The sequence below is a fragment of the Ruditapes philippinarum genome, unplaced genomic scaffold, assembly GCF_026571515.1.
Source record: "Ruditapes philippinarum isolate M1 unplaced genomic scaffold, ASM2657151v2 ctg2034_1_1_1_1, whole genome shotgun sequence".
NCBI classification, from domain to species: domain Eukaryota; kingdom Metazoa; phylum Mollusca; class Bivalvia; order Venerida; family Veneridae; genus Ruditapes; species Ruditapes philippinarum.
Window position 1 is genome coordinate 88,944 of NW_026857441.1, and position 15,827 is coordinate 104,770.

General features: G+C 34.3%; 1 protein-coding gene across 1 annotated transcript; it reads right to left on the reverse strand.

Annotated features, from left to right (window-relative positions):
* Window positions 1–698: 698 nt before the first annotated feature.
* LOC132749767 (hydroxymethylglutaryl-CoA lyase, mitochondrial-like) lies at window positions 699–10,232 on the reverse strand. Its single transcript, XM_060739662.1, has 9 exons — window positions 10,090–10,232; window positions 8,140–8,316; window positions 6,997–7,092; window positions 6,619–6,677; window positions 5,652–5,741; window positions 3,939–4,002; window positions 2,935–3,123; window positions 2,032–2,157; window positions 699–951 (listed from the first exon to the last, which is right to left on the reverse strand). Exons 1-9 carry the CDS (start codon window positions 10,198–10,200, stop codon window positions 847–849), a joined length of 1,017 nt encoding a protein of 338 aa, XP_060595645.1. The 5' UTR covers window positions 10,201–10,232; the 3' UTR covers window positions 699–846.
* Window positions 10,233–15,827: the final 5,595 nt, after the last annotated feature.

Here is a 15,827-nt window from a genome sequence, read left to right on the forward strand (position 1 = left end):
TCCTAAAATCTAATGGACACAAGCAATATTTACAATACCTTTTGTTCTATAGTCTATACCAAAGAAGTAACAACCAACAAATATGTTTGATACACAAGTTTTAACCAGCTTATTACCCGAAAATTTTGAAAATCTGTTTCAAAACTTTTTATAGAGGATATTTGTTTGTTTTGCATGTAAGACTGAAATATGTTTAACTGAGTGAACACCAGATGCAATATTTTCATGAGTGGCGTGGCCACAAGTGAAAGTCCAGAAGCTTGTGTTCACATATGAAATATATTTTCAATCTTATATGTAAAACAAATACATTTTCTTTTTATTTCATACTTTTTAAGTGATTTAAAGTATCTTTTAATGTAACGTCGCGCATTCTCCTTTGTGATGTCATCACATCCTGACATCACATCATCAATATTGAAACATAGCTCTGTTAAATTTCTATATTTTTGTTACATTTTTAACATGATATATGATGACATCGGATTTCTTTTCCAAAGAAGCAAAATTTATGCATTTATTTCTGTCTATTCTATTCCATTTAGTCATGATATTCTTTTCATCCGCATTCAGATATAGTTCGGCTACAGTGAAAATTATATTTCATACAATTCACAAGTGGTTTATGAGAATAAAATCATCTGATATATTACAGTAAAACACCTAAAAGCATGAAATAAAATACAATAATACCACCGTTTGTTAATACCTTATAATTTATTGCATGTATAAACCTAAGCAGGCAAGATTTCATTAACTTGTCCTGATCGTATTTAACATACAAGTTAAAACCTCATTGTTTCTACTCTTATAACACACTATTCCTATTATGAAAAGTCCAGCTGTTCAAAGAGATGATTTGGTTGCCTGGGCAACCTTGGAATGTGTTGGTCGACCCAGAGTTCGAGATATAAATTGTCCAGCTTCTATCAACTTCTGTATATTTATACCCTGAAATAATAAGAGAAATAACCATTTGGTGCAATCATTTAAATGAATTGAATATACTTTTAATGCATAAATATATGCAAAAGTTTGCTCCTATGCCTTAAGTTTAATCCCATCCTGCATTAGTAACACAGTAGTAATATGGCAAAAAATCACTGCAAATGGGTCATAAATCACTCATAACTTGGAAATTTTTGAATATTTTAATATATGAATATTTTCTTTAATCTCAGTACTTTTTCTCAAGTTTGATTATCTTGAAAAATTGTGTTCATCTGGAGGCATGCAGCTTTAAACTTGATATTTCACTCTTATTCTGCAGGAACCAAAAGTGATCAGCCCTTGCCATCAGTATAGAGCCTGAGCCTAGCTCTATTTCCAACAATATAGAAACAAATCAAACTAGACCTATCACAGCAAGTGGTCTGAAGAAAAAATTGAACTCAATCAATAGTAAATGAAGCATCAACTGTATACAAAGAATTAATTTAATTAATTGCAATCTCAACTGGGGTCTTCATATAAGCTTGCTATACACCAAGTTTGATAACAATATCTCATTTCTAACTCTAGTTATTGTCCGGAAACCATTTTTCTATTTTTAGTAATGGTGACCTTGACCCCAGAGGGTCCAAATGCAATACCAACCAGGGTCTCCACATAAGGTTGCTATATACCTAGTTTGATTACAATACCTCACTCCAAACTCTAGTTATTGTCCGAAAAACCATGATGAGGACCGACTGACAGACAAGCTGACTCCTATATACCCCCCTGTCAACTTTGTTTGTGGAGGAATAATTAACTTAACTGTAATAAAGTACAATAGTGTTCTCCATCAATCATCATGGACATTTAAGATTTTAAAGTATGCAACAGTAAATCACCCACAACTGATTTTAAAGAATTTTTGAGTAGAATGGTTTAACAAAATTAGTTAGCAGTTAATTCTGCGCCAGTATTTTTCATTGACCACAATGGCTTGCAGAAAGTACAATGTACTGAGGTATCATTACTCTTATTATATCAGTCATGATTTAATAAAATATCTATTTATTTTTTTATATTTTCAAGTGTCCTTACTGTTTTAATATTTAGACCATGTAACATATAAACCACATCTTCTGTAGACACATTGCCACTAGCACCCTTGGCATAGGGGCACCCTCCAAGTCCCGCTACAGAGCTATCCACCACACTTATCCCCATCTACAATAAAACAATATCCTGACATCAGTTATGACAGTTATACAGTGTGAAACCTTTACTAATATGATACCATATTCACTATAAAATTACCATACTGTGTGGCTAATGTGACCAACAACCACCTGGAGACAAACCATAGACGCTGAGCTGAAAACTTGCAACACCACCTGGGCAGGCGATGAACCGACCCAGATGGAGAGCTGTTGTGGATGTCCTTTGCCCCACAAGGGGAGAACAGGATTAGGTCAGGGTAGGTCAGGTGGCTAATATTTGCCTTAGTAAAGGAAAAACAGAAAATGAATTCATGATTTCATTAAATAAGAAGATTTTATAAGTATTAACCAATATTTTGACATTAAGTTTTCTATGTCACTCACGCAGGAAAAATCTATATTGCACATTCGAAGCTGTTTGTTTTGGGTTTTACGTCACATCGACACAGTATAGGTCATATCGCGACGTTCCAGCTTTACTGGTGGAGGAAGACCTCAGGTGCCCTTCCATGCATTTTTTCAGGCACGAACGGGCACCTGAGTAGAACCACCGGCGTTCCATAAGCTAGCTGGATAGCTTCCTCACATGAAATAATCCAAAGTCCCTGTCGGGATTCGAACCCACAGCGGTGAGGGGCAAGTGGTTTGAAGTCAACGACCTTAACCACTTGGCCACGGACGCCCCTATTCGAAGCTGTAACTTTAAAAGTTTGTTTGCACCCCCGGATTTGCTGGGAAAACCCAAACAATTTTAATCCAGAGTAAGTCTATTATAATAATATACCTGTAAAGCTGCTAAAATGTTTGCTAGAGCCTGACCATACGTATCGTGACAATGTACAGCTAGTTTCTGTACTGGTACCACTTTCGAGACTTCCGAGATCAAATTTTTCATCGCCCCTGGGGTGCCAACACCTATAGTATCTCCTAAAGATATCTCGTAACATCCCATATCATACAGTGACTTACATACCTACAACAAATTTAACATTGAAATATAACCCTCCTATGAAAATAAATATACCTTTCAACTCATGTGATTAAGTAAAATATTGAAATTCATCAGTGAGAATATAAGTTGTACCTCACTGTCAATAACAAAAATGTAGAAATTTTCTTGAACATGCTGCAAATAGTATTGTACAGCAGCATTATAGAATGAAAAATAACATTAATTTGTTGTCATAACAACACATTTTTGCTACTGTTTGTTGCGGTCTGTTTTTTTTTGTTTTCAAATACGACCAGTTTAAAAGTAACACAAGCTGTCGGTAGGACTATTCTCAGTGCTTGATAGTAAAACAAGAGCCTAGATAATGTAAAATTTTCATTAAGTTGAAATTCAGACTTTATGTTTTAAGCATAGTGTTATTAATGAGTGGATTTAAATCAGATTGATCCTTTTCATAATCAAATCTTATTCCATCTTGAACACCAGATGAACAATTTCCAATTGTAAGCACTTTGATGAAATAATTTTTTAAATATTAGCTGAAATTATAACAGGATGTGTAACTCTGTCTTCCTAAAAGACACAGTTACTTCCCTTTCATCATGTTTTGCTCCTTTCTATTGATATATTATATATATATACAGTATGTTCTTTGATTTTATGGTCTGAATAAATAATAAAAAATTATTTATAAATGCAAACAAAATTGTTGGTGTGAATATATCTGCAGATTGTACATATTCACAAAATTATATTTTTTACAATTTAGATAACATGTAATCTGGATTTGGTAATCAATCAATTCACATTAAGAACAAACAGAACTTTAATATCACCTGTGCAACTTTATCTACTGCAATATCTCCCTCATAAGGACAGCCTAATACACATGATACATACCTGAAAAGAAAAGAAACATAGACAAAACATTTAACATATCAGGTGGAAAAGTCTAGTTAGTTTGTTTTATGATACGAGTTTGATAAAAGATGAGAATGCGGTGATAACATTTGTCTGTTGAGGGCAGAGACTAAAAGAACTAGAAATGTGTCCATAGGACACGGATGCCCCCACACGCCACTGTTCTGTCAATCTTATGACTCTAGGTCAAATATTTTTTGGACTACATGTGCCACAAGTTGAAAACTAAAAATCAACAAAGGGCCATAATTCTGTTAAATTTGGTCGCAGCAAAAATTCCTTCCTTTACTACCATCTACACATTAAGGTTGTTAATCCCTGGAAGTTTAAGCAAAATCTGCCATCTGGTTTAAGAGTTGCGTTCACAAAATTTCTACATAGTATATAATGAAAAAATAAAAAAAGGGCCATAATTCTGTAAAATTTGGTTGCAGCAAAAATTCCTTTCTTAACTACCATCTACACATTAAGGTTGTTCATCCCTGGAAGTTTAAGCAAAATCTGCCATCCGGTTTAAGAGGAGTTGCATTCACAAAATTTCTACATAGTATATAGTGAAAAAATCAACAAAGGGCCATAATTCTGTAAAATTTGGTCGCAGCGAAAATTCCTTCCTTTACTACAATCTACACCTGAAGGTTGTTCATCCCTGTAAGTTTAAGCAAAATCTGCCATCCGGTTTAAGAGGAGTTGCGTTCACAAAATTTCTACATAGTATATAGTGAAAAAATCAACAAAGGGCCATAATTCTGTTAAATTTGGTCGCGGCAAAAATTCCTTCCTTTACTACCATCTACACATTAAGGTTGTTCATCCCTGTAAGTTTAAGCAAAATCTGCCATCCGGTTTAAGAGGAGTTGCGTTCACAAAATTTCTACATAGTATATAGTGAAAAAATCAACAAAGGGCCATAATTCTTTTAAATTTGGTCGCGGCAAAAATTCCTTTCTTTACTACCATCTACACATTAAGGTTGTTTATCCCTGTAAGTTTAAGCAAAATCTGCCATCCGGTTTAAGAGGAGTTGCGTTCACAAAATTTCTACATAGTATCTAGTGAAAAAATCAACAAAGGGCCATAATTCTGTTAAATTTGGTCGCAGCGAAAATTCCTTCCTTTACTACCATCTACACATTAAGGTTGTTCATCCCTTTAAGTTTAAGCAAAATCTGCCATCCGGTTTAAGAGGAGTTGCGTTCACAAGATTTCGGGACGGACGGACGGACAAGTGCAATGCTATATGCTCCCACATTGTGGGGGCATAATAAATATGAAATTCAATTTCATGGTGTTATGGCTGTAAAAGAATTCACATTTTGTTTTGATGAATAACTGCGTGATTGTGAATGTTCAAGATTTTATCTAGATATACTTTCAACTTAGTTATGTACCCTCATTAAACGGTATAAAGTGTATTGTGTTTATCTTATGAAATTTTTTTAAAAAATTCAAAAAACAGTAAAATTAAATTGTTATCATAACCTTATGGCAAGTTCTAGAAAAACACAGTTTTTGCACTATGACGACCATGGCAATGCTGCTATCAAAATAGCTTTAGTATTACTTTGAAACAAGGTAATAAAATGATCAGAGAAAATAAATAAGTAAAGAACAATACAGACTCTCACCCTCTTACAGGTAAATTTGCTGACTTTGCTGCATTCATTACAGCATCAAATCTGTTCAAACTTTCCTCAATACTACAGTTTATATTTTTCCTGAAATGTGAATGATATATTAGTTCTCTCATACCTATGTTATAAATAGGTTCAGTGTACAACATATTTATCGAGGGTTGATGGCATTACTGTTGTAAGTCCTTCTTTATTTCATATAAGTTACTGTAATTTTGCGGTCAAACCCTTGATATATACAATTATACAAGTAAAAAGATGAAAATATCAAATGGAGTTTTTCTCTGAATAGAGAAATGCCTAAACAGAAAACTCTAGATTCAAGACAGCTAGATATCTGTAATAAACAGAAGGGAATAAGGTATTTTCTTCCGTTTCTGTAAAAATAGACTTATAGCTCTCAAGTTAGTCGAATACTGCAAGTACATAGTGTATTAGTAGCTAGATTGATTAAAAGTTCTGACTTAGAATTACATGCCCCTCACAACATGGCTAGAATTTCATTAGGGACATTGTTGTTGATGTTAGAAAGCTATTCATTTTGGTTTCAGGCAATTTGGTGAATTTGTTTGTGCCTGATACAACACTGAGAGGGGTATTCACTGTGAGAAATATTCAAGGTCTTTCTACACTGGTGAAGTTTGGAAGTCATCATATTACATAAACAGTGTTAGAATTAAACCATGCCATCTCTCAAATGTTAAGTGGCAGCATGGCCGAGTGGTTAATTAACATGTGAGTCTAGAAACCTAATGATCGTAAGCTGCATGGGTTCAAACCCAGTCAGGAACAAGTCACTGCTTCCTTGAGCAAGGAACTTTTCACACATTGCTCACTGTACTGGTTGATTCCAGGAACGGATTAGAAAGTGTTTCTATAAGCTTATAGCTTCCTACACAATCAAACTAAAATAAAATCTGTATAAACCAAACATTGAAAGAATGTTGTATAAGCTACTCACTTGCTGAAGCTTTCAGAAGCAGCGCCAAATATAGCTACCTCATTAACACCTGCCTCTAACTGAAATATAAGCACCAATTGTGTTAACAGTACCGCATGGGTTTATGTCTCCAACCTAAACGCTTAACTTTTGTCCTTCAAGGTATTCGTACACACATAGGTAATGCAAAATACTATACATGTACAAGCATAAATATATAAGTGATTTCCTACAATCTGACAAGGAAATTATAAACAATACACATATTCAAATTCATTATGCAATCATGATAAGGAATACACAAGTTTGATGCATCGTAACAGATAATGTGAATATATCCCTGATAATAGTGACACAGAAACAAATTGGGAATAAAAGTACAAAATACAAACAACCTACCGCAGCTTCAAATCCCTTCAGGTTTGGTGTTAACGCTGAGTAAACAATGTCTTTATGCCTTTCTATGCCTCTCATAACATCACCATGATCTGCCATCTACATGAAGATAAGTTAAAGATAAGTTAAAGATAAGATTAAGATAAGCTAAGATAAGTAAAGATAAGTCAAAGATAAGTTCAAATAAGTTAAGATAGTAAAAGAAAAGTTGCAGATAAGTTAAGATAAGTCAAATATAAGTTACAATTAGTTCAAGATAAGTTAAAATAAGTTTAAGATATATACTAGGCTGACCTCTGAGTAAAATTCTTTAATCGCAGAAACTTATTAAAATCTATGAAATACTCACTGAATATTTTGTATAAAAGAATGTACAAATAATGCACAGGATTCCCTATAAGGGGTCAAGTAAAGTTGGTCCTTGTTTAAAAAAAAAACTGCCAGTTTTGTTAATGACACTATATATTATATTGCATTTACCTATAGTGTGTAGAGTTTAAAACATTTCTTTACTTTATGTGAAGTCAAAACATGATTGTTAGTTTTATACATAAAAAGAGACTGTGTAGCAATTAAATATAGTTTCAAATATCAAATTTGAGCATAGTATATCTCTAAGGTAAGTTAAATTTCAAGTCACTAAGCATAAAACTATTCAACATTAACTCTTATCATATGACATTTTGTAGCCACCTGTTATACATTTAAATTAGGCATGGCAGTAACATTATAGTAAACAAAAGTATCGGTGACATAAGTGAGTTTTTCTCAATGCTGAAGTGGCCAGCTTCATGTAACAATACATTGCAAAGCAATGTGGAAAAAACATTGTTATCTGTCAATAAATAAAGATGCTATGCAAAAAGTATGACAGCACAACAAACTATAATACTGGCAGTTACATGTAGGCACTATTTGTGCTCCCCAAATAATTTTCATAGAGTATTAACATAACAATTTCTTTATTTTAATATTCAGAATTTCATCTAAGAAGGTACAGCACAATGGGAGCCTATTTATATGCAATTCTTAAGATATCTAAAAACGAGTCCATTGCTTTTTTAAATTTTATCAAGCAAAACAATTGGGCCTAAATGAATATGTACCATCAAAGCTGTCTAAAAGTAACCATTAACATCTACAAACCTGAGGTATCCATTTTGGAGAAACAAAGCTTGTTACTTCAATACTGGGTAGTCCAGCTTGGGATAACCTATTGACCAATTCTATCTTTGCGGCAGTTGGCACCATCTCTTTCTCATTTTGTAAACCATCCCTTGGACCAACTTCCACAACTTTCACAAATGATGGCAAACCTGCAATCTGTGTAAGGTAGAACATATTTTTCTGCAGATTAAAGTTACAAAGATTTTTAAAACTTTTAAGAATTAAAAAGTGTGTTTTCACAAAACAGCCAAAGTGACTACAGATATATATAAATATTTGCCTTACTTTTCATCTTATCAGGTGCAAGAGCTGCCATTTAGTTTGAATAATCATTGCAAAAAGGTAAACAGTGTAAATAAGAGATATACATATATATATGCTAAATGGTGTAAGATTTTTTAACCTCCCTTACTATATATAATACGGGGAAGTCAAAGACCGGGCCCGCGAAGCGGGTCTGGGCTTTGGCTTGCCCGGCTATAGACTACACGTGTATATTTAAAAGAAAATCAAATAAAAAACAGTTCAAAAATATATAGAATTCTATACCTATCAATGAAATTTTCAGTGTCAGTTCTACTCGGGCGCTGCCATTTACAATGTAACTCAATGATAAAAGGCGTGGTATTCCGATAACGGAACAAATCTCAACTTTTCGGATAAATAATAAACGTCGAGTGTTCCGAGTGAAAACGGAAGCGGTGCATGTAATACCGAATGACAATTTTAAAACGGAAAGAATGAAAGGAATTTTTTAACGACTTCCCCGTTCATAGGCTTTGCCTAATTTCATATTAGTTTTTACATGAATTTATGAAAAAATGATCAATTCTTTATATTATTTCAAAATAATCTGATAATGACAATGGCATTATATGTAAAGAATAAGCCTGTGAGTCATTCATTAAATCAACACTTTTTAACAGGGAGCCCAGAGCCTTTTAAACATGGCCTAGATGGTATCAGCTTTATTTCTAGTTTTCCTTTTAGATGTTCTTTGCCACTTGTCTTCAGCTTCATCAATTTTCCAATTGGAGGAAAAGAAGGCTATGTCAATACACCCACTGACAGTCTCTATATAAACTATGTAAATAACCGAGGTATATCGAGTGAAAAAATACGAGTTGTTTCCCTTATCTTCAAATAAAAACGATATCTCTAATGCTAAAACAATGCAAATTTAGGCGTTTTTAAACTGCCAATTTGGGGCGATTTAATGTCCGATTTTAAAAATTATTACATCAATTAAAAGCTGGTAATCTTAGCCGCCAGTTAGCTTCATCTCAGAATATATTTCAACACATTGTCACTAAAAGGTATTTAAACTTACTTGATTATTTACGGTTAAACCTACCACAAGTCAGCCCATTTTACATACATTTTATACAGAGAGATGCGCAACTGGTTACCTTTACTTGCAATTATATTGATAAGGATAGCCTTTCATCTACTAGTTCAGAAACTGTCAATCCGTGTATGCCCCTAACTTAATAGAACATGGTCCCCTATCTCAAAGCACTGACTGATTGAGAAGGCACTGTGTCCCCTTTCGGACAAAGCAAAATTGAAGACTTGAAGTTATTTGTTTAAAGGCAATTGACTTTTCTAGACATGTGCTCATAAAAATATGACAGTTATAACTTGAAGTTGGATAGATCTAATAAGTTTTTATCAAGTTTCGATGGTGAAATTAATCGGGTTTTGCTAAAGATAGACAAATGCTGTATTCAAAACAGAATTAAAAAAATATGACAATCATAACAATTATTTCAACTACCTTTGCATAGTACAAAAAAAAATAAAACGTCATCCAAAAATATTTCTGTAAAGGGTCGATCCTGCTTGTGTACGAATGATCTTAATTGGGATTCACGTCAATTAATTGTGTAATCATGCAATCTGTCATTGCATAAAGTATAGTACACTTACTGATACTTGTGCATAGCCTCTTGTAACTGTCTCAACGAGCTTAAACGTTTTCCTAGCTCGCTTAACGGTTTGGAACCGAATCGCTATGGATTTTGCAATGGAGGTCGCCATTTTATTTAAAGGTTGAACACCACAACTTGATTTAAAGCCCCAAACTCCGAAACCGACGCAGTTGTCTCCCTTCGCTTCGCTATATATTTGGGGAAGTGTGACCTAGTTTTTGACCCAGGTGACCCATATTAGAACTTGATTTAGAAATCATCAAAACAACTTTCAGACCAATTTCCAGGATATTTGGATCAAAACAATAGCCACTTAATAGAGTGTTAACAAGATTTCTCTATTTTTAGCTCCTGTGACCCAGTTTTTCATCTGACCAGTTGACCCATGTTCGAACTTTCCCGTGCAATTACCTAGACAAGCATTCTGACCAAGTTTGATAACAATGGAGTCAAAAATGTGACCACTAGAGTATTATTAAGGTATTTCCTTATTTGGGCGGTGTCACCTAGTTTTTCACCCCAGGTGACCCATATTCAAACTTGACCTTGGAGTTATTGAAACAAACTTTCAGACCAATTTCCATGATATTTGGATCAAAATAGTAGCCACTAGAGTGTTAAGAAGATTTTTATATTTTTAGTTCCTGTGACCTAGTTTTTTCATCCGAGATAACCCATGATCGAACTCATCGGAACAATTACCTGGACAAGCATCCTGACAAAGTTTGATGATGATTGAGGCAAAAATCGGACCCTAGAGTGTTAACGAAAAAAATTATGTGGACGGACAACGGACAGTCAACGATCCTAAAAACTCACCCTGAGCAAGCTCATGTGAGCTTAAAAACACATCAAACACTAGCGTTTCTGCGACGAAACACCAAGGTCCACTCTGAACCACTTAAAGGTACAGCATACAAGATGCCCAGTGTCTGGTCAGCATACAAAGGAGCTCTCATTTAGCAGATTGAGCCCGTGCAGTGCCGTGCTGCCCGCTAGCTTGTACATCAATTAAAGATCCAGTATGTTGTAATTAAGGCTAAATTGTTACTACATTTGAGTGAAATTATATATATGCATATAATTATGAAAATGAAGGTACAGCATACAAGATACCCAGTGTCTGGTCAGCATACAAAGGAGCTCTCATTTAGCAGATTGAGCCCGTGCAGTGTGTCGTGCTGCCCGCTAGCTTGTACATCAATTAAAGATCCTGTATGTTGTATTTAAGGCTAAATTGTTACTACACTTGAGTGAAATTATATATATGCATATAATTATGCTTTTAAAACAAAATAAATTTCTAATTACCTCCCTTTATTACCATGAAAATGTAAATTCGGTAATATCTTTTTTTTTTACAAATGATGCTTTTTGTAACTTACAATATTGATAAATCCTCATTTGAGCATTATATTAATGATAAAACATCATAAAAAATGTAGTTATAGGATCTTTAAGTGTCTTGGCCATCGGCCTTGCTTTATTCCCTAGAGTGGAGGAGTATATTGCAAAGACAAATAGATCAGCACCCAGATAGATAGACAAATAGGTAGGTAGGTAGGTATAGGTAGATCACGCCCAGGTTTTTTTACTTCATTTACCAGTTGTATTTTACAGAGTTTATCGCTTGAGTCTTTCGTAAAAAACAATACAGGGTATATTTTGCCTAATGTGCATTCTTTTTGGTATTCTAAATCACTTGCCATTTCCTTAACAAATCGCACGCGTCAAAAAATTATGCCCTGGACTCAGATTTTATCATGTGCCCGTTTATGACAGGATATCATTCAATTTTATTGTCGTCTGCAAAAAGTTTGCAGTCTATTTTTAGACAAATTTTGGCTAACAAATACAAATTATACGGTAATAACAATTCTAGCAAAGTATATTAAAGCCGCTACATGTTCAAGATTTTCACTAATAAGTAACCAAATATTCACGAACATTGTTAATCCTTAGTATTCTGTTTTACACTGATCATCCTATCTATATACTGTTTAATCTTATTTGATATAAAAATATTTAATTACAAACACAAACATTCTTCAGATTTATAAATTATATAATATGAATGCATGTATGTGTTTATTGTATGATGATGCACTTTTGTGTACAAATTAAATACAATTACTGTTTAGTTCTACTTTAGTTTGTATTATTGTGCAATCATACATTCTTTCAATATAAATGACTATGCATCATTTTTATATTGTATTATATATATATACATTTTGTATATAGCTGAAATATATATCTATTGCAATTACCTCCCTTTGACCATTGTCACCAATAGCTGTACATTTCTTGTGTACGTTTTGCTCCGTTGTAATGCATTGTATGCATGCCCATGAATTTATATATTAATTTTATTTATCGTTCTTTCAATTGTTCTCGATGACTCCTGTTTTTAAACTTCAAGAATAAGTGCAACATCATACTGGTAAAACATTGAACCTTAAATAAGTCTGCATTTAATGGGAATGATACATAATTTTTACATTGAATATAAAGTTATGTAAAGGTACACTTATCTCACTGGGATTTTTTCAAATCTCAGTGTTGTTATATATTTCTGATTTCTTTGGGATTATAGCAAGATTTTTAATATTTTTAGTGTCGTTTTGAATATCTTTTAAAACGATGGTAGGGTGCATGACAGTTGTTGCACCTTTCATTGTCTCCAATAAACAACGTAAATGAAACCGTGTTTACAGTTTTTACCTTTTTTCTTTGGTTGTTCTTGCTCTTGAGATATCATCTTTTTCAAGTTTTTTATTTAAATATTAAATTGGTCATTTGTCGATAGGTCTGGGCTGTAAATTCTGTGGTAGAGATATATGGCAAGTATGGTATAATTTATTCATGTATTTCAGCTCTCAGTGGTCAATTTGTAAAACATATTGCTAAAGACAACATAAGTTTTGGCCTTAACAGATATTAAGTTAATGTTCATGTTGACCTAAACGTTGGTAAAATCTTTAATTGGAACACTTGGAAGACATTTATAATTTGCTATTAACTTTTTTTACATTCAAATATGTGATAACAAAGAATGCCATTCTGTAAACCCAAGTCTAAATATTTTGATTGTAGTAACCTCCCATTGACAGAGTGTCAGGTGATCTTCTCTATCAGTTTTTAGTTTTGGTCTTGAACTATTGTAGTACATTGACTAAAGCATATGCTTACCTTGGTGAGTATTTTAGGCTTAACCGTTGCAATGATTCTTAGTTTTGAAGCATGTGAAGATCATGTCTGTGATTTTCATAAAGCAATTATAATGTCTTTTTATTGTTCCCCTTTCCATAGCCATATGCAATAGCAATAACCTGAATAGGTTAACCTTTTTATTTATCGTTGACAAATACTTGCCATTGACTGTATGAAGTCACCGGAATTATGCAATATACCAAAAAGATCGACACCACAATTTACCAGGTACAAATCCGTCGCAATGGCTTGTATCTGGTATGCCTTTCGTAAACCATATGGGCGACTTAAGCCCCGGTCACATATTCACGGATTATGCCACGGAAGAGCTACGGTCTAATTGTTCACGGATTACTACGGAAATATGAAATTCCGTAGTCCGCTACGGTTCCAGTACGGACACACAACGGTATGAGTACGGAGTTTGACGGATTTACCACCGAAAGCCCCGGGATAGACACGGATTGTTACGGACTGACACGGTTTGATACGGACCGACACGAATCAGGACGGACGCACTACGGATACACTACGGTCTGCTACGGTATAAGCACGGGTTAGTACGAGTAAGTACGGTCTGATACGGAGAAGAACGAATTGATACGGAGACGAACGAATAGCCACGGATCTATACGGACCTATTATATCTGTCCACAACCTCTTGCATGCTCATTTTTATAAAATGCCTCACAAGAAAAGAACACATAGAAAACGAATTGCAGAGTTCAATGATTTTGGCGGAGAGGATTCGGCCTCATCGCGTATGATCCCCGAGACATATCAGGTCCGGTTAAAGTGAATTTCTTGAACGACACCGGATACTCAACAAGTTAGACCATGAGAGCTTCATACTAAACATTAAGGGGTCTTCGTAAAAGCCCATCTCTAGTTCACCTTTTCTTACCTGATTATATATGGACTAGTAATCATTAATGAAAAATGTTGATCAATACTGCTTCTCTTTTGATTTGAAAATTTGCTGTTTATTTTACAATTACATTAATTATCGTGGATGTTTATGTTTTAAGAATATGTGAAAAGCTTGTTAATTAATCTTATTATCACTCAAGGGCCAGCGTCAGAGGCTTATGAGACACTTCGTTTTATGTACATATTTACTCAAATTTCACGATCCAATGTTTTGTAAACTATGTAACATTAAATGTTATTCTATTACTTTTTAATTGTAGTACAATACTAATATATTTTTTTTACCTCTATGCATGTCATCAAGAAGCTCAACCACTGCATCCGCGTTCTGAGCCATATCAAAATACAATTGCAGCCAGTTAATGGCAATTATCATTTATTGAATATTCACGCAAATATGTCTGTTTTTAACAAGAAGGTGGTATTTATACCCTTTAAAAAATACATGATACTTAATTTATCCGTACTAAACAGTGTTGGACCGTACCATTCCGTACCATTTCGTTTTGCAACGCAATAAACCGTTTAAGACCGTGCTTATCCTTGCCTCTCCGTAGTACATCGTATTACAATCGTGGCTTTCCGTGACAATGCCGTATTAATCCGTATTAAAACCGTAGCTTATACGTAGGGTTACCGTACAAATACGTAGTTATCCGTACCAAACCGTGGAAATCCTTGACAAGTTGGGGGCTACGAATCAGTACGGACTAACTACGGTTTTCTTACGGACCAGTACGTATCAGTACGGTTTAATACGGACTAGTAGGGATACGCTACGGTCGATTTTTCCGTAGCAAATTTTTGTGCATGTTCAAAAATTGTCAAGGATCGCTACGGATATAGCAGGACTACTACGATTGATTACGGTTACAATACGGAGAGCTACTGACCAGTACGGGTAGCTACGGACGATGCCGGAATTAATCCGTGGCTCTTCCGTGGGCGTTTTCCGTGAATATGTGACCGGGGTATTACACCAGATTCGTGATTTTATTTTAGAGACCTTTGCAACCCATGAGATGATCGATGTTGCAGTGGATTCAGTAAACAATTCATTACAGGAGACAAAACTGGTTTTCAAGGTATAGAGCATCATATCGGATGGGAGCTCTGTTTTTCACATCTCATCCGACATGTATGTCAGTAATTTCATTTTGAGTAAGAGAGAAATGAAATTTGTGCCGCTATATTTGTGGTCAGGCAGTACGTGATGCGACTTATGAATTTGAATGATATTAGCATAGTTGTTGCTCTTTGCATATCCAAACATCACGATTCCCTTATTACAGGATTATATCCGTTCAGATTTACTTACACATTTTGTAACACTGACATGATCAGATTCAGAGCTATGCACGGAAAAAAGAAATTGGTCCACCGTAAGAGTTTGATAAGATAACGGGTTAGATAAAATTGCATTAATACGAACTAGAACATTGCTTGTTATCAAGCCAAAAATTAGATCGCTTCATGAACATTGAACTCCTCCAAAATAATAAAAGATAGCATGACATTTGTTGTGTCATTTTTGAATTGCCTTTGCACGTATGCAATTTATTTTTCACGGCAGATTACCGAATCCTGTTAAGG

What these genes read in the sequence shown, in the direction of transcription:
- LOC132749767 (XM_060739662.1), bottom strand. Translation starts at nt 10,200, where the DNA reads ATGGCGACCTCCATTGCAAAATCCATAGCGATTCGGTTCCAAACCGTT. An exon ending in GCTTCTGAAAGCTTCAGCAA is followed by an intron (nt 5,742 to 6,618) that starts GTGAGTAGCTTA and finishes TTCACATTTCAG; the next exon opens with GAAAAATATAAACTGTAGTA. An exon ending in ACATTTTAGCAGCTTTACAG is followed by an intron (nt 2,158 to 2,934) that starts GTATATTATTAT and finishes GTTTTATTGTAG; the next exon opens with ATGGGGATAAGTGTGGTGGA.